General features: G+C 39.8%; 3 protein-coding genes across 4 annotated transcripts; 1 reads left to right on the top strand and 2 right to left on the bottom strand.

The window, feature by feature from the left end:
- Positions 1-433: 433 nt before the first annotated feature.
- On the top strand, positions 434-6,146 carry lamp1a (lysosomal associated membrane protein 1a). Its single transcript, XM_015045893.1, has 9 exons — positions 434-863; positions 3,411-3,517; positions 3,626-3,845; positions 4,190-4,351; positions 4,445-4,641; positions 4,730-4,852; positions 4,932-4,998; positions 5,078-5,245; positions 5,334-6,146. Exons 1-9 carry the CDS (start codon positions 791-793, stop codon positions 5,471-5,473), a joined length of 1,257 nt encoding a protein of 418 aa, XP_014901379.1. The 5' UTR covers positions 434-790; the 3' UTR covers positions 5,474-6,146.
- A 395-nt stretch (positions 6,147-6,541) lies between these two features.
- On the bottom strand, positions 6,542-13,487 carry grtp1a (growth hormone regulated TBC protein 1a). Its single transcript, XM_015045894.1, has 8 exons — positions 12,823-13,487; positions 10,923-11,074; positions 10,676-10,834; positions 9,998-10,122; positions 9,030-9,126; positions 8,192-8,364; positions 7,287-7,472; positions 6,542-7,136 (listed from the first exon to the last, which is right to left on the bottom strand). Exons 1-8 carry the CDS (start codon positions 12,855-12,857, stop codon positions 7,044-7,046), a joined length of 1,020 nt encoding a protein of 339 aa, XP_014901380.1. The 5' UTR covers positions 12,858-13,487; the 3' UTR covers positions 6,542-7,043.
- Positions 13,488-18,129: 4,642 nt separating this feature from the next.
- On the bottom strand, positions 18,130-23,166 carry adprhl1 (ADP-ribosylhydrolase like 1). 2 transcript variants are annotated; one of them, XM_015045902.1, is made up of 7 exons: positions 22,594-23,166; positions 21,274-21,438; positions 21,052-21,177; positions 19,842-19,982; positions 19,554-19,681; positions 19,320-19,455; positions 18,130-19,131 (listed from the first exon to the last, which is right to left on the bottom strand). In XM_015045902.1, exons 1-7 carry the CDS (start codon positions 22,805-22,807, stop codon positions 18,962-18,964), a joined length of 1,080 nt encoding a protein of 359 aa, XP_014901388.1. In that variant the 5' UTR covers positions 22,808-23,166; the 3' UTR covers positions 18,130-18,961. The 2 variants fall into 2 exon arrangements, with proteins under 2 accessions (XP_014901388.1, XP_014901390.1); XM_015045904.1 differs by having other exon boundaries at positions 19,320-19,452; positions 22,594-23,163.
- Between the last annotated feature and the right edge of the window lie 717 nt (positions 23,167-23,883).

Genomic DNA, 23,883 nt, shown 5'->3' with positions numbered 1-23,883 from the left:
CAGCCTCGTGAATTGATGAGGGCGTCAGCTGACTGACCACAAGTTATGTACATTGCAGCTTGCAAAGCGCAGGCCGTGCAGACCCCCTGCCACTTGCAGCACAAAACTAAGCATGAGACACTTCTATCACCTTTTTATAACGCTCTTCTGATTGTGTTGCGATAATAAACAGGAAGGAAGAAACATAAGGCATGCCGACACCATCAACCCCTCCTTGTCACGCTCAAATTACGTAACCTTAATACTAAGAAGTATTATTCTTAGTAATTCTATTCATTTTTCTCAATAGGGGTCAGCTATTGTACTATATTCTAAGTCATAGTTAGTCTTTTCTGCTATTTGTGTTTTACTTCTCAACATCAACAACGCACTATTTTGTGTTTTTATTTTTTTTTATTATATTTTTGGGGGAGCCCTGATAAGCTCAGCTCAGCAGCAGACGAAGAAGAAGCAGGGGAGGGATGGGTGATCTCACGTGACTGGGTCGCCCTGAACGCTGCCAGTTCTCATGAAAGACGCAGTTTAATCACACATATTTAGCCACGATTTTTGACGCTTTTCCGTCTGCAGGAGCTGATTTACAGATACTTAACATCCCCGCGCTCTCCATCTTCGGCCAGCGGATAAACAACCGGAGCGGCAGCATCACCACTTGCCGTTGCTTCACTTTCAGCTAACGGTCCGCGAAAACAAGTGCAGGAGCAGCAGCTGACCCACCTGCGCCTGCAGTGGAGAATCATCCACCCCGGGGGCAATTCTCCATCTTTTTGACGAAGGAGGAAACCTGTGCATGGGCTCGACACCTAAGATGAAAGTCCTGGACTGCTTGGCCCCGCTTTTCATCGCCTGTCTGGCGATTTTAGGTGAGTGTTTTGCTGTTAAAAGCTGTGCTAAATGCTACTACTGTTAGCCTGAACGACGTCACAGTTGTGACGCTGTTCTGGAGTTGAGACCCCAGATTCCGAGGAAGCTGAACCCCTCCTTCAGCTACCAGTGAAGGTTGCAAAATTTTTCCCTAAGGCCTTCCACCAACACGGACCCCACGTCCTGAAAACCTTTTAAATAACTTCTGGAGTCACGTTTAAAATGCCCGTCATTGATTAAAAGTATCGGGTGTGGAAAAACTGCTGCATCACATGCATGGCTGTTACTAATTGAAATAAAAATATTACTACTTTAAGATTAATATCACAAGATTAAGCAACTGATACCACTGCTGATCAAATATAAATAAGTCTCGCACTTCACGTTGTTTTTATTCTCGTAATAAATGAACAGCACGATTTGTGTTATGTTTATTTAGTCGTTCAGTAAATTAAACCTCCAACATGTCTAATTTCCGTAAATTACAGGAATTTGCAAATGTGTAATTTGAAATGATGGATTAGTCAATTCATTTTTAAAATGATATGCTTTCAATTTGAAGTGTCTCAAGTGATAATCTCATGTTACCATTTATTGAATCTCATAAAAGTTTAGATATTTTTTTCCTAATAAATTAACAGAGATGCAGATATGATACATACTTAACTGAATAAGCACTGGTGAAATAAATTAGAAATCCTTATGATAAATATTAGCTACTAAAGGACACTTTGCCCTAAAAAAGGATCAGTATCTTCGATTTCAGAGCCTTTCAAGGTTTTCCCTGTCTTTGAAAATCCTGACTGTAGTCTCAGGAAGTCACCATACTTTGTGTTTTTTTTTTGTTTGTTTGTTTTGTATTTGATACTGATATAAAGGCCTTGTATTGTGAATGTTGTGGACCAACAGATAAGCCTCATTGTTGTTTCATCTGAGAGCTTCACATGACTGCCATAATGGCTTTGTGTTGCTCAGAGCTCTGGAGGGGCCCACAGACAGTGTTAGTTTAGAAACTGGTGAAGTCCTGTCACACACACAGGCACATAGTGCTGCTGACGCCGGGGGGAAAAAACAGCAGACCATTACTAGCTTGAATAGTGCTGAATATTTTCATTTATGAGCATTCTTTAAACATAAACTTAGCAGTTTTTAATCACCGGCTGTTTGCAGTTTCTCTTCTGAGTCGTTGAATTCCTGCATCAATATTGTCCGGTGTGCTCAAGCTGCAGTTTGGGATAGCTTTCTGTCTGACATTAAAACCCTAACTTTATACTTTATACTTTGTACACACAGTAGCTTACCTCATGACAGGATTGTTGCGTTGTGTAAGCTGTCTACTGCGTGTTTACGCTTTGAACAGAGGTGACCTGAGGGACACGTTTTAAAAAAAGGCAGCAACTGGCAGAGGTGGAGAGACGCCTGAAACCGAGACTGCTCCCAACAATTGGGTCATTTCAGCTGTCAGAAATCAGGAGAAGCTGACTGTCTGATAAATAAAACTGCATAGCATCATGACTCAGGCAGAATATATATATGAAAACAGAAAACAATGCAAGGAATTAAGTATTTTTATTCCAGTTTTTTTTTTTTTTTTTTTATAATTTCGGTTTTAACTTTTTTATAGATTCTTGGGGAGACTGTAATAAAGTCTGTGTTGTAAAAGATAATGTTTAAATATGCAAGTCTGGTAACTGCTGGTGATTCAAGTTCAGGATGTTCACTGTTAATGTTTGAAAGCAGGACTGCGCACACCCGCAGCCAGGGAACAGTAATTTGGCAGGTTTCACATTATGAATAATGTATTAACAGCTTTCTGTGTACGTGTGTCAATTTCTACATTGCTACTTCGTACAAAGTCTGCATAAATAGCTCTGGAAAAATCTCGGCGCAGCAGGACAATTTCTATTTCACAATCTTAAGGTTTAGAGATTAAGTTTGTTCCTCTTTGTCTCAAAGTTTCCTGTTTCTTACGACCTCTAGTGGCAGGTCTGTGTGAACTGTCATTCTTGTTTTTATAGATGGATATCAGCAGTGAGTCGCATTGGACCCTGCCAATTTGTAACTTTTTTTCTGTAGAACATTATGTTTATACAAGGTTCAGAAATCTTTGCAGCAAAAGTGCAAAGACTATGAAGAAACTGTGAAAAATATTGCTATCGAACCAGTAACTAAGAATAAATGACTTGTAAACTATTGGGAATATTTGCAACAAACTATTTTGAGCTCCAATAAAAAAGACCCACTTTTGTAAAAACAAAACAAAGAAAAACATCTAAATCCCCCCCAAATATATAATTAAGATACAGCGTTGTTTTTTAAATTTGTGAAAAATATGAATGCGTTAGTATTTCCTAGCAGAAGTGGTAGTTCTTCATATTCTTACTCAGAACTCAGGTTTATATAAATTGGTAACATACTTGTATGAAAAACAACAACTTAAGTATACATGTCCCAGTCTTTTAATTGAATTTTATACAATTTTTTAAATAAAATATCTCCATGTTATGTAGCTGTTTTCAGTCCCTTTATTGTGTCCTCATTTGCAGGTTGCACTCAGGCAGTCACTCTTGAGGTGAAGGAAGGGAACTCTACCTGCATCAAAGCCGAGCTGTCTGCATTGCTCTTCATCACATACACCACCTTCAACAGCACGGCAAGTGCTCAATATTCTGCTTGCGTAGAATCAGAAAAGCGTCTCCTTTTCTCGGCATTACATGCTCTGCTGTGTCACCTTATGAACTCGCTTGTTTTCTCCCCTCAGAGTAATGTTTCCACCTCTCTGCCGGACTCCACCTCGGTCGACGCAGCAAGCAGCTCGTGTGGAGCAGCAGGCCGCCCGCCGTGGCTGGTGGCGGTGTTCGGATCGGGTCACGCGCTCGGCCTCAGCTTCGCGAAAAATGGGAGTTTTTATGGCGTCACTAACCTGACGCTCCAGTACAACCTGAGCGACACTTCGCTGTTCCCGCAGTCTAACGGCTCTGGTGAGAACGTGCATTAAAGTGGTCCCGCCTCATGTTTACTACCAGTTTTAAAGCTGCAGTATTTAACTTTTATAAAAAGAGTTGTTTTTTTTTGTTGTTTTTTACATACGCTGTCATGTTGTGACAATATGGTATGTGACAAATTGTGAAAAAACTCAGACCTCACTCTGACAAAAACATTCGCAAATGCTCCTAATATTGCAGCAATTACACAAAGATAGGGATCATTAGAATATAACTATAACAGTTTGATGGTTTAATTTTTTTGGGAGTGGATGTTCTGAATGAGTTTTTGTTACATTATATGTTAACTAATTCACTGCCTGCATGCTTGTGTCCTTCAGGCGTAGTGACTGTGGTGAGTTCCTCGGTCGGGATCTGGGCTCCGATCAACACCACCTACCGCTGTGCGAGCCCCACCACCATCAGAGCGGGAGGAGCTGCCGTCACCTTCTCTGCTATGAGGCTGGAGGCGTACATGCCAGGAAATGACCTCAGCCCAGCAGGTACGTTTTGTTCTTTTAAAACAATCTTTTTTTTTTTTTTATATATTATTATTGCATCGAAACTGACCAGGCATCTGTTGTGTCTCGTCACAGAAAGTGTGTGCGCGGCAGATCAAACCACCACCACAGCGCCCCCTACTCCAACTACAACTGCGGCTCCGGCACCAACTCCACCAGGAACGCCCGCGACCGGAGTGTTCTCTGTGACGAACAGCAGCGGTACCGTTTGTCTCCTCGCCAAAATGGGCCTGCAGCTCAACGTCTCCTACGTCTCTCAGGCTCAAAATAAGGTCGGCATGAAGCTCGATCATTGTCATTTAGCATAATAGTATGAGGTATTCAAAAAATAAAATAAAAAATTGTCTTCTCCATTGCCAGACTGTTCAGGAATTGGTCAACGTGAACCCCAATCTGACGGTAACATCAGGATCGTGTGGCAGCACCACTGCCAGCTTAGTTTTAACACAACAAACCACCACGCTCAATTTGACCTTCTCCATGGTAACGTCTGCGTTTCCACTCAATTTCCAGTAACGTGTGCAAACATTACAAGCGGTGAGCACTGTTTTCCTGTTTGCAGAACTCAATAACTAGCCAGTACCATCTGAGTGGGATAAATCTGTTGGCCAACTGGTCCGACATGACTGGTAGGTCGCTGGTTTTGAGTGTCTTTGCTCCGAATGCCAACGTTTGCTCGGCCAAATTTCTGGTGCATTCTCTTCCCAGCTCCTTTCTCAGCCAGTAACACCAGTTTGGACTACCTCCGGAGCACGCTGGGACGCTCTTACATGTGCAACACGGAGCAGACTCTGCTCGTGGTCCCAGCTTTCTCTCTCAACACATTCAGACTGCAGGTGCAGCCGTTTGGAGTCACAGCCAGCCAGTTTGCAGCAGGTATTGTTGGGGTTTAATTTCCATTTTCAGAACTGAAGAAATTGAGATCCAAAGCACTTTATTTATTTTGTAAACCTGCTCTGTGCAGCGGAGGAATGCCAGTTGGACCAGGACCAGATGTTGATCCCCATCATCGTTGGAGCAGCACTGGCTGGTCTGGTGCTCATCATCCTCATCGCGTATCTAATAGGCAGGAAGAGGAGCCATGCTGGGTACCAGACCATCTGAGCAGACGCTTGGTTTAACTTGAGCCTTACGGACTGAGAGCTGGGAGAAAGGAGGGAGAAAATAAAAATTGTGGGAGGAAGTGAAGGAAAAGTTTGAGTGAGTGAAAGTTGTTCTCTGCATGTCCTGGATATTTTTTTCTTTCTTTGACTTCTTGTGTGGGTGATAAAACGTGAACTACTTGCTGACTTTAGATGTTTGTCACGTTGAAGCTGGTGAGGAGCAAGTCCGCTCAACGCTTCAGCTCAGAGATTATATTGACAGGTGAACACATCGCTTGAATCGCTTTTTTTTTTTTTTTTTTTTAAAGCTGTGTGATTATCTGTGATAGAAAAGAGAATCAAACGCTGTAACATCTTTTAAAATCTCATGCCAGAGATTCTGTCGAGGATTTTTTTTTTCTCCTTTATGATCCTTGATGAAAAGGGAAATATCTAATGAAGCACAGCAAAGGGGAGATTCTCAGATTTCTCAGGCTGGTGTAATGTTTCCCCTCCTTTCTGGATGTAAATTGCGTATTTATTTAACAATACAGAAATTTGAGAAGCTTCTCAAATTTAAAGCAAGAACCAGAGGGTATGAGTTGTATTAAACACAGGAAGCAATTCTCTCCATTTCAACATTTAATCTGGTCAAAATGACAGTTTTGACTAAAATAAACTACACTTTTATTTACCTTCTGGGTCCTTCTCTTTTATAACTTGCCTCCCAAGAACTCAAGAATGGGATTCTAGAAAAATCTAACCTTAATGGCCATTTAGTGAAATATTTTGGGTACACAAATGCTTGTTTGCTGAATTGAGTTCTTGTTTTATTTATGACTCGGATTTAAATCTGAGTTGTTACAGTAGAATCCTACAGTATTCTACTGTAACAACTCATTGATCAAGTACCAAATGAATTGGTTTCCATCTTTTTTTTTCCCCCATCTTACAAAAAATAAGAATGCTTTTTTTTTTTTTCAAACGGAAATATCTATTTTCTGTTATGCATTTTCCTGTAATGTAATAAAAATATTTAGAGTCCATGTTGGAGTGATTCCTGGTACATAAAACGCAGACAGAGCAGCTGTTTCGGTTGTGCTTGTATTGGATCACCAAGGTAACTTGATTTAAATACATTGTATAAACTAAGCTCACATCTCCAGTAATGGACAGTTTCGCTTAAATGATTAGTTTTAACATGAACACCTCAAAATATTTAATCAATACATTTCATCATTCAACTTTTCACCTAAAAAACAAAAAGTGTTTAAATTTTTGACAAAGATGTGATATACAGTGGACATTTTTATTCCTGGGCTGTGCTTTAAGGGAACAACATTGTTTTCATTCAGGTTTTTCTATTTAGCTTTTGCCATCCTGGATTAAAGTGCAAAAATCTGAAACTTCACTTAAGACAAATTTCATGGCATGAAATGGAATCATCGGGTCATAAAGCACAACATGTCAGCTTTGATTGTCTCAGTTTATGCTTTAAGACAAAGTTCAGTGTAAAGTGACTCGGGTGTAAACGAGCTACTGGGAGCTCCACCCTTCTGGAATGCATCGGCGGACGTTCTTGGAAGTCCAGGTCAGGATTCTCCTTCGGCGAGTCGACCACGACACGTCGCACGGAGCTTGGTCAGGGTTGCCATGGAGAGACTTCCCGGTTCAGTGAAGATTTTCTTGGAAAGGCGAGAAGCACCAGGATTATGGGATTACAGAAGCAGAAATAAAACGGGACAACTCCTTTATTCTGAGCGAGCTCCCATCTAGTGAAACTACTTCCTTCAGGAGCAAAGATGGGACGCACCGCCGCCCGCCGTTCCTCTTACCTGCATGAAAGGGTGGCAATCTTCAACAAATGGTCCCTGCGTGAGGTCTTTGAAGGCCTGACAGACGTCTGGCAGGGATTTGGCCTGTTCGATCAGAGCCTGGTTGTGATGGATCAGCGTAAGAGCTACACGGAACAGGATTTTTGAACCTTCGTAAAAAAGGCAATCCCAAATCCGCATAACGGTCTGAGGGAAAAACAACAAAAATGTAATGCTTCATGTAAAAAAAAAAAAATTATAAATCTGTAATTTAACTACAAAAACAGAATGCTGTTAGAAATGCAAACAATTTGTAGGAAAAAAATCAGTTTTCTTTATATATATATATAAAAAATATATATACATATAGTCATCTTTAAAGTTTTCCACAAATGCTCTCTGTCCTATATCCTCCTTCTAATGTTCTCCACCCAAAACATCAGCGTAAGGGAGGAATATATGAAACTAATGCACTAATGTTCCCGAACTCGTGCAGTGTTTGTGTTCAGATCTACTTCTGAGAAAACGGCGTAACGTCTCCATGTGTTACTGCCTGGTTAAAAGTTCCTCCCATATTTGGAGAACAAATACTGGAGCCAACATCGTTTCAACTCAAACGGAGGGAGACGGCAACAACAACTCGTTTAAAGGAGGAGAAACTCCGCTGTCGGAACTGAAACACAAAGCCACGTTTTCGTCTAAAACCAAACGGTAGAATCAACTGTGTGTATGTAAAGTGTGAGACTAGAGGGAAAGATTTTAAAAGGCCTTTGCAAAACACCATCGAACCACTTGTTTTTCCATTTAAAAAAAAAAAGGTCAGTACGTTTCCTGATTCAAATATTTTCTTTTCCAGTATTGTTCTAATATTGAGTATTGGAATACAAAGTATTAAAAATATATAAATATACAATACACATGCTCACCTCCACAGGCAAAATGTCAATGTAAAGACAGATGAACCAGCGAGAGACCACCAGTGTCCACATCACATTGTGTTTCACCATCACCTGCCACACTCGGGGGATTTTGAGTTTCACCAGCTCCCCCAGCACCTCCTGGTCCGTCTTCAGTCCCAGCATAGCAGGACTGTAGTAATCTATGACCCAAACAGTGAGAGTTTCACTCAAAACGTTTTGATACGTAGACCAAAAAAACAAAAAAAACAATTGCCAACTCAGAAGCACTTGTGGGATATAAAATAACTTCTACCAGCTCAACAATAAACTAAGCTGCAATATTTTAGTCACACAAATAAAGCAGGAAGTTTTTTCTTCTTTTTTTTTTTTTGTAGGAACAGGATATGCAAATCATAGCAGAGCCAAAACTTAGAACAAGTTTGTCACATTTGCCTCTTTTAAAAAAGAGGCATCCAGTTTGCAAGTTGTTTTGCGTTAGAAAAAAAAACAAAAAACAACTCTATTCTTAGAGACAAGAACAGGAATTAGGTCACTCTGAAAACATTTGTTGTATTTGGCCAGGTGTAAGAAATAAAAACAAACCTGATTTGGGTGCACAAAGGATTGCCCTTGTGTAAAAGTTACAGGGTAAATGCGGTTACTATGAAATTAAATACAATACACAAAAACATAGATATTAAAAGAGGAGTACTGTGTTTTGTACCACACTTTTTCCACTGTATTTTTTTATTTTTTTTTTTGCAATTATTTTGCCCCATGTAAAAAAAATTCTCATCAGGATTAGTCTGATCACCAGAGCAGAGTAGAGACGAACAATGACAAGAAAATCGATTCGCGAACATACCTGGCAAAATTCTCCCAATCAGTGCATCCATCAGCCAGAAAGACTTTTCTTCATCTTTAGTGATAATCAGTAAATAACCAGCAATAAAGTTCATGCCCTACAGATAGAAAAACAAATAAAATAAATGAGACTTGAATACATCGTTCACACATTTCATCATACAGAAGAGCAGTTTGACTCGGAGGACCATTTAAAAGTCTAGTACAAAATTGAAGATATCTGCTAAAAACCTTGACCATGCTGATAATTTGATAATTTGACCTTTACTATAAAATATATCTAAAAAGTATTTGCATGTCGTGGAAAAGATGGCAACCCTCCAGGTGTGATGGGGAGTTTCCAAACTACAGCTACGTTATACTGGTTCCTGCTGGTTTAACAGGCACGACATGACAAAAAAAAAAAAAAAAAAAAGCCGTGTGTGTACCAGGAACACACACAGACGTCCCAAATAAAACCACGCCGGTTTCAGAGGGGATGAATGGAATCTGTTTATACTCTGAAACCTTGTTTGAATTTAAAGCCAGCTGCATTTTGGTAAACGATATTTGCCTTTCAAATTCTAATAAACAAACAAAAAGGCGCACCAAGCCGACACAGCCAGCCTCTTTCTGAGCGCTTACATAAAATGCTATAAAAACTATTCCCAAAAAATGTCTTATTTTTATTTGAAATTGTGGTCTGTAGTATATAAGCACACCAGATTGAAATAGTGGTTTTGATCACAACTCTTCTGATTCAGTTTCAGCAAATCAGCAGAATCCATGTCATGACTGTCAGTTCTCCTGGTTTTCTATTACTCCACTACACCAACTTGCAACAACATAGAAATTAATTTTTTACCTATAGTAGCGATTGATCTAGTTAATGATGTTGACGTATTATTTTTCTGAACTGCAATTATTACAAACTAAAACGAAGATAAAAAGAAATCTGTTTCAGCTTGGATTAAGGAAGGCGAGCAGTACCTGGCAGTAGCCCACCGATGGGTTATGGTAGCCATAGGCCAGCAGCACATTGAACAGAGATTTCTGCAGACACGGGTCAGAAGACTTGCGGAACAGGACGTTGTCTGGGAACGTTCTGTTCAAGTCTGAAAGATTCAAACAAGCTGATGGTAATGATGCTTTCTGCAGGTTTGTGGGTGCAAATATGGATAAGAGTGACGCATCATTAAACACAAGCAGGAAATTGATTACTTTTAAAGCAGAGAATAGCATTTTAAAAACTTTATTTCAATAAAGTTTCTTTCATCCTTACAAATTAACTTTAGGACGATGAAGGAAAAAAAAAGAGAGAGAGAAAAAAAAACGTATCTCTGGTCAAACAAGCAAAATCAATGCCATTTAAAAAGATCCAAGGAGCACGTATGCCAGATAAACCAGGAAATGCTCATCTGGTTAAAGCCTTTCCTACAGTGAAAAAATAAATAAAAATGCAGCAACATTGTGCTGTGTGTGCCGGCGTTTGTGTGTGTGTGTGTGTGTGTGTGTGTGTGTGTTTCTCAGCCGCAGGGACTGATCTGAATTAAGGGAAGAGTGAATGCAGCCAAAAATGTGCTGAACTTGGGATGGCAGCTCACGTCTCGGCACAAGCCCTATAAAGGAGATGATCTCAGAGTGAAGAAGCAGCCGCTGAAGCCTGACCTGTCCTGATGGTCTCCACCAGTTTGGAGTCATTGTGGGTCACCAGCATGGACTGGTAGTATCCTGGGTTCTTCTCCAGCTGCTCTTGAGCGCCGCTGGCCGTCATCCAGATAAAAGCGCGGTGCTCATTGGGGATCCCCTTGCGTACGTAGCGCTTTACTGAACGACAAGGAGAACGTTTGGCTTGGGTTTCGGTGCGGCCATTCGTTTATGCGTGGACGCGGGTGCGTTTGGTTTTCACACTTACGTTTTACAGTCCTTTGCACCTTGCCAGTATCTTTCAGCAGTCTGGACCACTTGATGGAGCGTCGGGTGCAGATGATGAGATACTCGGACATGAGCTCCTCGTAGGATTCAAAATCAAAGTCCTCCGAGCGCTCGAAGCCATACGGATCAATTCTGAGCCAAAAAGAAAAATGTTTCAAACTAATTTTAAAGAGCAACTGGAGGGATTGTTTTCAGAATTACGTTAGGCCGTAGTCAAACTTAACTTGTCTCAATACAATCAACAGAACTGGTTCCCATGTCGGTCTAGTAATGCTAGTATTGATAGTTGTGATAATTCGACAACCACTGATTACGTCGTGCTAATTTAGGCATGGCAGGCATATCTTCCTTTCCTAGAAGACAAAGTGTGGGTGTAGGTAGCTGCAGCTAATGCCTTAAGTAACATGTTAATCTTCCTACTGCTTAACCTTCCCAAAGAGCAAAGTCATGCCGGAGGAACTAACACATTAACAGACCATCAGTTCAGAAATCTGATAGGTTTGTTTTGAGTCTGTGTGATCACAAACCGAAGTGGAACATAAAATCAAGACATGACCCAAAGGATTAATTAAAATAAAGCTATAAATAATTTGTGAGCTGACATTTAACAAAACAAAGCTATAGTTTTCAAAAGGACATTTGATTTAATGTCCATATGTATGGCAGCAAACTAGACACTGGGATCACTTAATATTGTTTTAAGTGATTGCATAAATGTTGCAGCCATTTCTGTCATCAGAATAACCTGCATTATTCCTGCTCAGATGCAAATGAGATGCTTTACATAGAGTATTTCCATTAGAGAAAACTTAAAGAAAGTTTAAATTAGTTGTGTTCCATATACTAAAAACGATGCAGAAAAAGATGCTAAAGCTCAATGAGAATGGGGAAAAATGTGACAACAAAAAACAAAATTGAGAAAATGTGTGTTTAATGCAGAAAATATCTTCATTGCAAGTATTTTTTTAGGGGAAAAAAAATCAAACCTAAAATAAAAGTGTCTTACACCAAATGCATTTTCAGTGTACAGTTAAAGCATTTGAGTGCGCAAAAAGAAAAAAAAAAGTCAACCCATAAAAAAAAACAAACATTAACTCTATTTTTCAATTATAATACACAGAATATTCATTCTTTAAAATTTTGGATATCTAAGTTTGTGTAAGTGTTGTGGCTTTAGACCTGGCTTTACATCCACCACGGTCATAAAAAGCTCTGAAATTGAGAATTTTTGAGTTTTGAGCATTCGGGAATGTGTAAATATTTTTAACTATAGCTGGTCTAACATAACTGAATAACTGTTTATTGGTTTTGTGATGGCTGTGTCATTTTTACTTGATGATTTTATTCATTTTTAATTCTTGATATGGACTACTGTTTGGAAATGAACAAATAAAGATCAACATACTTCAAGATATTTTAAAAGTAGTGAAACGTCCTTTTAATCTAGTGCTGAATAAAGTTCAAATACACAACAGCTGAGATGAGGAGGTAGCTTCTCAATGGAGTAAATCTTTAACTTAAAACGATTATAAAACATTTAACAAGAGTTTGCAAGCCATAATACATCAATGCTAACAGACTGCAGTCTAAATGTACGCTTTCAGAATAAAACTGATGTTCAAAAATATGATAAAGGAGGGCGACTCAAAGAAACAACCGTTATTTTACTAACTTATTAATGTAACAAGTCACTGGCTAACTACTAGATTGCCTAGATTCATACATTTTCACCAACATGCACAACGTGAGGACCAGAATAATCTTGCAGCTCTTTGTTTTTCTGAAAGGCTTAGAAATTGTTGAGGTGTTGTTATTGATAAAATAGCATTTTAACCGTGTTTAACGGTGATGAATTACACCGTTAGGTCCCCCAGCTTTACCTGTCCACTCTGTCTTTAGCCGTACTCTGGTCCATGGTGGATCGTGTCTCGTTGATTTGCGTCCCCGTTGCCGCTTTCGCTCCAGTACAACAAAAACTGAGCTAGGATTCCAGCATTTGCACGTCGACGCGTTTTCCCTCTCCAAAACCAAAAAGTTCACAAGCGAATCGACACACAGTTAAGTTGAGGCGAGATGTCCTGGAGGCTCACTTTCTCCATGTTGGAGTGCAGAGAATCGGGACGGGACGCCGCTCTCGCTCGCTCTCCCTTAAGATTAACTTACTCTAGAATCCCAAAATCCGTAAGGAATATTCCCGAAGCCCCTTCGAGGTAAATTAGTAGTTCTAAACTAAGTCACCCTTATATTTTATCAATACAGCCGCAGTCAACACAATCAGTCGTGTCGGGAATCTGGAGAGTTTTCCTCTGTTTTTTTTTTTTTTTATCGCCATCCACAAGCACCTGCTCCCGCTTGTCCTCGGTCTCTCGTTGAGCTAACCTAACTTGTTCTGTAGAGCAAAGAAAATATCCAGAACCAGCCCCAAAGCGATCCCACCCACCGTATGTTCCTGGACGTTTATCCAATTAGTGTCCCTCCTCCTTCCCGGGCAGTTGAACCGAGGATTTGGAACAAACTAAATCAGATCTAATGCTGCCTTCACGGGATTTACGGTAACGTCGTAACTAAGAGATTCCTGAGTGTTTAAAAGGGACTCAAGTTGCATTCATGGGGCTTTGAGGAAAAGTGGGAAGTTTTTTTTTGTTGTTGTTAAGATTCCTACTTTGTAATCTTCTCAGTATTTGCAAGAAAATACAAACACACGCTTCACCAGGTCAAAAATTGTTAATACTTTTTAGAATAGCTTCCTTAAAATAAAATACACACTTTTATTGCCTGTGATCTGTTTAACAGACAGAATACAAAATTATTCACTAGTTTGAAGAACACAAGATGTTATCTTTTAAAAACAATGCAATCACAATAAGCTGCGTTTCTCGACAGACACTTAATCGTACATGACTAAAAGCACTAAAATGCAGCAAAAACAATGTGTCACCTACAAAACATTTTTTGCCGCAACTAAAATCTAACATTTCTCCATAAGAAAGATTCAACTTTTGGCAGTAATTTCAAAATGTATGTGTGAACAAACCATTTATTGAAACAGCACATCAATAAAAGAACACCGTACTCATAGGGAAAGATAGTGGGGGCAGCATCATTCCATCTTTTTCAGATGGAATTTGGCTTTTTTCTGTCTAGATGGATAAAAGAACTGTTAAACAATCTGTTTTGACCTTAGGCTGAAGGTAAAACTGAATTTATTTATTAGAGTCACAGTGAGTATATGCTAACATCAACAGATGAAACCACAAGAAATACAAAAATGTCTGGAGTGAGACAGAGTCCAGAGTTAAAGGGGCCAGAAAATCTGTGAGGTCACATGAAGAGGCCTGAGGACAACAGATGTTTTTAGTCAGAAAGATTTGGAGAAGGCTGAGTGGGTATTCATAGCCCAGCCAGGAAGTGGGATGTAGACGGATTCTTACCAGAGAAAACTGAATGCAAAAATTAAATCAAAAGGTGACTCCATAAAATATCTGTTTGCTATTCAACCAAGGTTTTGAAGCTTTATTCCTTTTTATATTTGTCCCTTTGTCAAATTAGTTTTTTTTCGTTTGAGCTACATAATTTAAATGTCATATCAAAGGTGGAGAAAAGTTTTGATGTAGCTATATGTGGTCTCATTGTATTTACTTCTCAAAATCCTTCCATTTTAACACAGATGTATAGACTTTTGTTTCCCCACAATTTCTTCTTGAATTAAACATCTTTAAGAATTCAAATTTTTATGTCCTCATTTTGTGTCGTTCTCTAGTAAAACTGCAGGAAAAAGTTGATATTCAGAGTGTCTGCAGTGGTATGATCCTGCCTGCAGGTGTTGGGCTTTGCCTCAGCTGATTCACTTCCAACTGTGGACATGTTTGTCTCTGCGGTGCGAGCGCTTATCAACTCTGAACAAGTCTCACTTTGTCCCAATTTAGGCACAGCCGAGATGTGTCTGGTAGCTGCGATATTGTAACTTCACATGAAAAAGAATGAGAAACGTAATAAGACAAGGTCATAAAAAAAACCTACTGTCTTCTGTGTAAACAGCCTTGTAAAGATACTTGTTACCTTGTGGATTTTAGATACCAACAGGAATTAGCTAATTTATTTTCAAAGCATGAGTACTCAAGGATGGATAAAGGATAAAGGAGGTGTGATAAAGGAGATATGCAATATTTAAAACGACATACCAGACAGACCATAAAATTCTACTTGACAACACTAATTTACACAAAATATAACTGTGAAGGTTGAGGTAGTTTTCTGTTGTTTAGGCTTCACAAACATTTATTCACTTTGAATATTTTGTTTTTCATTTTCACTCTTCCTTTAAAACCCAAAGATCTCTATGTAACAACAAGTTTAGCCAAAATTAGCAGTAACTGTTTAGTTTTAGCAGATTCTGACTTGGGTCACCAAACCTAGAAAGTGAATGTGTCCATAAATCGTATTATTTTAGGCTTATATGTTTGTTTCACTGAAGAATCTGCGTAATTGATGGTTTTGTACTTTGGCCTCTGTTTTACGTTATCTCTGTCACTCCCTGCAAATGCCTCCTTGTTAGCAGTCTCTTCCAAATGGCTACAGTTTCCTGGCTTTCCAATATGATTTTTTGCTGATACTTTTCCATCTTCATTTCTTTCTTCAATGGCTTCTTTGTGTGTTGCTTCAGCTCCATCCTTTGATTTCCTGGTTGTTACAGCGGGATGACCAGTGAAATGAGGACTGCATCTGCCCTTGTCTTCAATATCTTCCATTGAGCGTGACACGTCATTTCCTTGATGAATCAAAGATGAATATGACAGCTGATTTTCAGAGAGAGAAGTTATACATTTGGGATGTGGGGTTGACTCAATCGGATTATTTTCACCACTGAATCTGTAAATAGATGGGATGACAGACCTTGAAAACGTTTCTTGAGTAAGCTTTGGTCTTTGGAGATTGATCTCTCCGTTGGCATATTCCAAAGAATATGGTTTGGTTTTTGAGTCTGCTATGCTGTCTGTTTTTTTGGATACATCTCCCTCTAAATTACTGGAAGAACATTCCAGGTTTCCCAACAGATTTCCTTGGGTTTCCTCTGATATCTTGTCCTGTTCCCAGTTTTCATAAACCTCAGATTTAATTTCCCTCTTAGATTGTTCAGGAGTGGAATCTGTACATGTGGACCAGGCAAGGGAGCAGATCACAACTGTGGCTCTTTGCCAGTTTATTGGGATTTCCTCCTGAGGAAGAACTTTGCAGGGTTGTGGAAGTGACCATTCAGACACTGACATTGAAGGAAGTACTTCTATCTCTGCAAATTTAACTCTTTGTGTAAGTTCAGCCTCTATGACTGTAGACGGGATTTGGCTGAATTGTTCTGAGCCTTTATTCTCAATATCAACATCACGAGCTTCACCTTTCATTTGGTTTAGTAAAAAGCAAACCTCTTGAGCCAAGGAATCTGCTGCTCTCAGATGACTCCCATCTTCTGTGTGTGAATTTGCTTTTATTAAAATGTCTGTCTGCTGACCTGGCTTTTGCTGTTGGTCACTTGTAATATTATTACTTTTTGATTTTTGCACATCGGAGTTACACTGCTGACTCATCCCTGGGTTCTGCTTGTTGAATGTTTGATCGTTCACCTGGTGTTTCCCTCTTTCAACACCAGCTACTTTTTCTTTTATTTGACATTCAACCCTGTCTCCCCCACAAGCCGGCTTGTGAGACAAAAATAGATCACTTTTCTTACATGCAGTGGCTATGTTTTCAAATCTCGTCATTAAGGAATTTAGGAGGATTCCTCTTCCAATGGGTCTAGGTTTGATTGGCTCTTCCTTCAAGGTTTTAGAACCCTCTTGTTTTTGCTCGGCCAGGGCAAATTTAGCAACAATTTCTTTCACACTACCACGTCTTTTTAGCCTTTTGATCCTGGTGTCTGTGTTGTGATTTCTGTTTTTAAAAAGGTTATCTTGACCTTGCACCCCTCTGCTGGGAGGCAGAGTTCCTACCGCCCTCTGATTGGTGCTGAAAGGTTTGGGCGAAGACCTTAAGAACTTAGATTGGAGAAGCTGGAACGTGGTAAGGCGCCGAGATGGCAATTCTGCTTTTGATTGACTTTGATTGGCTTTGCACCTTTCAGAAGTGTTGGAACTGCTTTCAGCTCTGACGCCTTTCTGAAACTGAGTTTTTTTTGCCTTCTGCAGATCAGATTTGACAGTGTTTCTTGTGTGAATTTGTGATGCACTGCTAGATTCTGGCGTCTCCATGCTTGTGTTATCGGTCGTCCTCTTGAGCAGGTTGTGCGTTAGATAATGCAGGAGACTCTCAAAAATCCCTCGGAGCACTGGTCGACATTTGGGGTCTCTAAGCAGCCTCCTCAACGCACCGACATCGGGGCTGATTCCGGGTTTCCAACAATCTGGTCTATGGAGAATAGAGGACATGCAAGACGTTTTGAAACTGACACCAATATCCTTAGCAGCAATTTGGGAATTGACCTTTAGAGAAAAGCAGTTTTAATTTATCTAAACTCTAAAAGGAACATTTTCTGACTTCACCTATTAACTTTGTTAATCAGTCAGTGAAAATCTCTGCCCTCTTTGAACTGGCAATTTCATTAGTTCTCTTATTACCGCAGCAAAAGCAAGGATTTAGGATTTAGATCACATTTGAAGCTGATCAAATGTTCCAGACTGCAGTTCTTTGAACTGTGGTAAGGAGCTGACAAACAAGACAAAGAAGTTTGCTTGAAAATCAAAAAGGCAAGCTTGAAATATATGTTAAGACAGGGAGACACAGTCAGCCAGTTCAATTTGTTTTAATTAGGCGTGGACTGGTTACTAGTATAAAGGCATACCGAGGTTTTAAAAAGTTATGCTTTAAAAACCACGAAGCTCTTCTGTCATTCTGTTCTTGCAGTGTAAGAAATGGAAAGTGTCAAAGTGATGCAGTCTACTCTGTCTGTATGAAGCATAAAGTAGCTGTTGCTGCACACTGCAAGTCAGCTGACTGATTTTTTCTTGCTGGCTTAAAAGATAGAATAATTAAACTTTTTTTTGTCTAGGCAATATATATATAAATATATCAATTTGTTCAACTCTCTTAAGAGCAAAACGCCATAAATAATATTCTAATGGTGTAGCTCAATTACCATGAGATCATTGTCACTCTGAGAATCCCATGTTGGCTCATGCATGCATAAAATAAAGTTGTTGTTGTTTTTCTTTTTAGCTTTTTCACATTTCTGTGGTTTAAAACTGTAATACGAGTGTTGTGCAAATACTTTCACACAGTACAGGGAAACATTATTCTTATTTCACAACTCGACCTTTTATTCATTTCAAGCCAACCCTGATTGCACCACTAAGCTAAGGACAGCAAAAGGTTAAAAAGTTAAACTTGTATATTTAAATTCTTTTCTGAAAATCTTTGATTCAAAAGAAAATTAGTTAAGCAAAAGCTAGCTGCAGAAGCAGGTTTTCTCACACCTTCACTGACAGCACTTGCTCAAACTGTAAGCTGATTAGATTAATTATTTTTCTCTTTGTGCTTCATGTTAATAAACGTTAGGTTTAGAAAAAAATGCATCAGTCAGAGAAAGGAAAGATCTACCTTCCCCCACCTCCAAGTTACTAAAGTTAAAAAAAGCAGAAGGTTTTTTCTTTCCCCACAACTCTGTCACTGGCAGATCAAGACAATGATTCTTTTAAGCAAACAGCATGATATCTGGATTTGTGACAACTGATTACATATGAATGATAATAAGTAAGATATTCAAAGAAAAAAAGTCAGGCTAATTCCTTTCTTTTAACGTTTCTTAGTTACGCATCTTTAGTGAGATGCAATTTAACCTTTTTATAAAACCTTTGACAGATGTGTGGATAGTGGACAGAAAAAATCAAAGAGAGCAAGGAGTGAGCGGTGAGAAAAGGACAGCATGACTCATAAAACTAGTCAGGGAATGAAGGAGGGTGTTGGCCACAGTGAGGAGTCACGCTCTGTTCCTCTGACAGCCAGTAGAGTTCAGCTCAGTGGAGATCAGGATTACTTCTCTGTGCATTTCTCTGCAGAAGCTGCATTATAGAGTGCTTCTCCCAGCTCCTCCAGCCGTTCTCTTTTGTCCAAGTCCCGGTGCAGGTTCTGAGGAACCTGGCTCAGGCCATTCATGAGGCCATAGAGGCAGCCTGCGATGAGGCCCGTGGCTTCACTCTCACCTAAAACAACATGTTTACAGAGTTCCTTAACTCACAATGTGCTTCTATCTTCACAATACTGTACCGTATCAATTAAAAACGCAGCCAAAGCTATTTAAAGTCAGCTAAAAATAAAGACATTTTTGAATGTTTTGTTTTTTCTGCGCAGTTCCGTAAAACGTACAGGTCTGCAAGTCAAAGTTTCTCACCTCCATGAAACATGGCTCGTTTGCACAGCTCAGTCCAGTTGCTTCCTGAGGCCAGAAGCGCATCGTAGGCGATCATGGGAGCATCATGACCTCTGCGCCCTGCCCGACCCTCTGAACTCCAACGCTTGTACATCTGCTTTGAGGGAAGAAAAAAAAGAAAACGGCCTGTGTCTGTAAAGGGGTGGAATCCGTTGATTTGATAGTATGAGAAATAAAGAACCCCAAGGGACATACTTTATCAGTCTCCTCTGCATCATAGCCATCAGGAAATGATGGTTTGTTTTGTCCGTCCTTGTCAATTTCTCGCTCTTCAAGGTAAAACTGCCACTTAGCCTCAAAATAAAACCAGTTTTCCTGATATTCTGTGTAAACACATGTAAAAAAATGCACTTCAGGGATCACTTTTTTTTTTTTTACAGAAATGCACAAGAATTTATAATAACATACATTGATGATCTCTTTTTAATGCAGAAGTTTTAGGATTTGTTGTTTAAAATGATCTAGACTGAGCCAGAGTCCAACCTGCCATGTGTCGTATTGTCTTCTTGCAGTACTCCTCTGCTCGGGGGATGACCTTCATGAGCTCACGGCCCCAAGTCACAAGAGGCTTCCCCTGGATTGCAAAGGATGCAAATAATGCTGTTGTCAGGGAGCCGAGGAAGCCTGAAGCCAAGAGAAGAGAGAGACATCAAACGTGACTTTGGCACTTCAGACTGTAGTCAAAGAATATTACAGCACCTTCACAATTATTCATTTACATAAATCTACCTGGTGATTTTTTTATTTTTATTTTTTTATTTTTTACATTTTCACTTTTTTATTCTTTTTTTATGGTCAGGTTCCAAAAACCTTTAATTTGTAGCTTCCTTTTATAAGGTATAAGAATGAAGCTACAAAAAAAAAATCGAATTTCTATCAGCCACTAATCAAAATGTGAAAGACAAGTAGGCACTGCTTTTCAAGTAGAGCAGATTTGCAGTCGTTGTTATATGTCACGACATGGCAATAAGAAAACGGCTTCTTGCCTAAACACGTTCATTGTATCAGTCGCAGCTCTAATCTCAAATGTTTTGTACAGCTGCAACTGTGACAAATAAGGTTAGATTACAATCCAGGTTTGTCTTGATACCACACATGAACAGGAGGACAATACTGTAAGTAAAACTCGTATCTAAAGAGAACTGGTTCACTAAGTCGCCATAACAATCATTTTCATATGCAAACCGGTTATTTGCAAGGTTTGTCGGAAAAAGTGTTTGCTCTCCTGATATTATAAATATAAAATGGAACCATGTGCTTTGGTCTAGTTCGACTGAGATTAAAAGATTTGTTTTCGAGTGGATCTTTGAGTAGATTTTGAAACAAAGGATGAGCGTGTAAAAGTAAATCATGCTCATGCTCAGTAGAGACACTGTGTAGGGCCTGTTCCTCTTTGAACGGTTTATGTTATGCATAGAAAGAAGCTGGACAAGAAGAGTTCATAAGAGCGGACTCGCTGTCTTTAAAGGCCTGTGCAGTGCATTTTTTAGTTGTGTCCTTGCTCCAACGCACCTGCATAAAAGCTAATTTATGTCCTTAACCTGTTCCAAAGAGCCTCAGGATGAACAGTTCATGTGGTAGGTTCAAGCAAGATTTGGGGAAACAGAATCAACAAAAGTAGATCTACTGAACAGTCGAACAGCAACACAATATTTGGCCCGTCATTGGAAGTTCGAAATTACCAGCACATCACCTGTTGGGTGGTTATGGGTCATTCTGCCAATCTCAATGCTGACCTCCACCAAGTTATCCAGTCTCTCAGGCTGCCAGTATCTCATACCAACACACATGGCTTTGGCTGCTGCTCCAAATCCAGACCCTGGATACGGACATACATTTTATTTTATTTTTTTTTTACTGTATTTATGTTTGGTTTATACCACACAAACCTTCCTAAATCTTAATCTTAATCTACCCTTTTCATTGAAAGGTGTATGCCAAGCGAGCAGGAAGTTATGAGGTTTTAGGTGAACGCAGGGCTCCACGGTGCCGGGATCAGGAGCTCGTCCCTGGAGAGAGACCATGGCTTCCACATAGAGACGCACTACCTCCCTGTACAAGTCCTCCAGACACCAGTAATCTGGACACACACAAACACATGTACACACAGTGGTTAGGAGTCATTCATGACTGGCATGCAGGGAAAGATAAGTGGGGCCGCCGTGAGCTAAGTTTAGCCCCACTCCACCACAACACAGATTAGGACCAGAATGCCTGTGGTCAAAAAACAATGTCACTTCAGCAAACTTTGAATGGTCCTTGAACATTATATCTGTGATCTTTGCATGGGAGAAATAATCTAAGTTACGGACCCGTTCACATTTGTGATTTGGAAAATGGTCAATTAATTTCAAGTTTGAATTGCATCATCACGTTTAACGGTCCAAAAGAACTGCTTCAATAATGAGATGACTTATTTGTTCTTTGATCAAGTTAAACTGTTCATCAGCTAGAAATAAGGGGAAAAAACAATTGTATTGTTTTAGCATAAACGTTGGCATTTCATAAATCTGAACTTTGGGAGGCATGACTAAAAGCAAAAACATGATGCTTTACTCTCGATACATTGTTGTCTATCCAGCTGGTGTCTCTACAAGCTGGATGGTTGCTAAATAGGGATTCCTAATCTTGAAAGATGTCATCACTATTTTTTCTCAGAACCATTGTGGCTACTTATTGGCTGCATCTACAGCCAAACATGATACCAGCAGATTACAGAGGCCACTGATCCGCCATTGTTCAGCGGATCGACTTCTCCAGAGTAGTCTATTTTGGACTTTTTGGACTCTCAGTCCAGTAACATGCTACAGGGGAGGTCAACATGCATCCAGACTGTGTCATGTTTTTTCCAAAGACTTTGATGCTTGGTTGCAATGACGGATGATGGCATGTTACTTAGTTTAGTCTTTTTAGATTGTTCTAGCTAACGTAGTTTGACTTTGCTGAATGTAGTGTAATAAAATAATATACAGGTATATACAAACAAAATACATTTAAAACAAAAGCAAACAAAACAAAAGAAGAGCAGTAGCAAAGTGTATTTATACGTTCAAAGGAGTGGGTCGAAGTATCCTTAATCTAATCCAATGTGCTTGGATATTTCTAACAATATGCAAAGTACTAGTTTCATGTGAAGGTATATGTACATTTTTGTACTTAAAAGCTGCTACAACTTTCTCAGTGTTGACAAAAACAAAAATACTGTCATCCTTGTTGAAATCAATTCTTCACATACCTGTTATGAGGGCTTCAGCTGTGGTCATGTGCATCAGCACTGCATCACTCAGGGGCCAGTTGTCAGGGTCCAGCTTCAGGGACTCCAGTCCCCCCAGAGACGCCAGCTCTTCTTGGATCTTCTTGCCTGACGTGCAGCTTTCCCAGCGACCCTTCCTGTAGCCCAAAGCGTCGCCAACGGCACCGAGAACCATGGCTGCTTTAAACTTCTCCATCCTGCTGGATTTTTCTCTCAATGGCACACCCAGCTGAAGTTAAGACAATAATACCCTCCTGAATGAATCTCCTTGCAGGTCTTCCTTCCACTTTCAACAGGTGAACAGTCATGGGCCAATGAAGAGAAACCAAAAATCTTTTGAATTTCAAACCCTTCCAGCCATTTTCTCCACATCTGCTGCACCACAGTTCTGCTTGCCTTCCATCTTCGAGGTTCTCCTATCAGTTTACCAAACTAACTTTGAGTAGCAAGGCTGGCCGCACACACACACACACACGCAAACATGAAAGCACTGCATTATCACCCTCAGCTTCTTTGTCTTGGGCAATGGTGAGCTCAGCTGTGTCCATGCATCTCCTAAAAAGGCAATCCCTGTGGACCCAAAGCTTAAATGCTGGATGACGGGCTTTGGAGCGGTAATCAGGGGTGGACACAGGGTGGGAAAGATGCTAATGTGCCGCTGGGCCTGAGTGCAAGCATGTCCAGCAGCTGGTGCTAGAGCTTATCGACATCTCACCTGTCCTGTGAGAGGACAATGCACCCTCACACACAACAACTCACCCTCAAGAAACTAATTAAATCCAGTCAACTGATTTATGTATCAGTGTATTCAGTATTGTTACTTTTGTGTCTCACACATACATGTAATATGCCTTTTATGTGCATATCTGTCGGTGTACTTTGTTCTAAGCTTATATTCAGACATAGCTTTACTAAGAGCTGATGATGACGATATGTAGCAAGAATGCAACTTGATAAGCGACAACTGGTACCAAGTTGAGCAGCTCTCTGCTAGCGTACCAGAGAGCTGTGATTATGTGGAATCGATTTTTTTCCTCCGTCACATTCACTGCTGTTGTGTAATTTACATCCAACTCTGTTTGACCTGAACAGACACCTGCTGTCGCTTTAAATCTGCAATGGAACAATGTTTGCATACAGCATAAGGCAGCCACACAGTTCAGTTTTACATTTTTTCCAAACACAACATTGCTCATATACTACGGAAGATGGAATATAGTTGGGCTGCAAGTTCTCAGTTTTATCAGATAGTTTAAGTTCTCTCTTTGATAC

Source organism: Poecilia latipinna, unplaced genomic scaffold, assembly GCF_001443285.1.
Source record: "Poecilia latipinna isolate Pla-1442-1.1 unplaced genomic scaffold, P_latipinna-1.0 Scaffold752, whole genome shotgun sequence".
Taxonomy (NCBI): Eukaryota; Metazoa; Chordata; class Actinopteri; order Cyprinodontiformes; family Poeciliidae; genus Poecilia; species Poecilia latipinna.
Note: the sequence above shows the minus strand (reverse complement) of the source record. Positions and strands in the feature narration are given on the sequence as shown.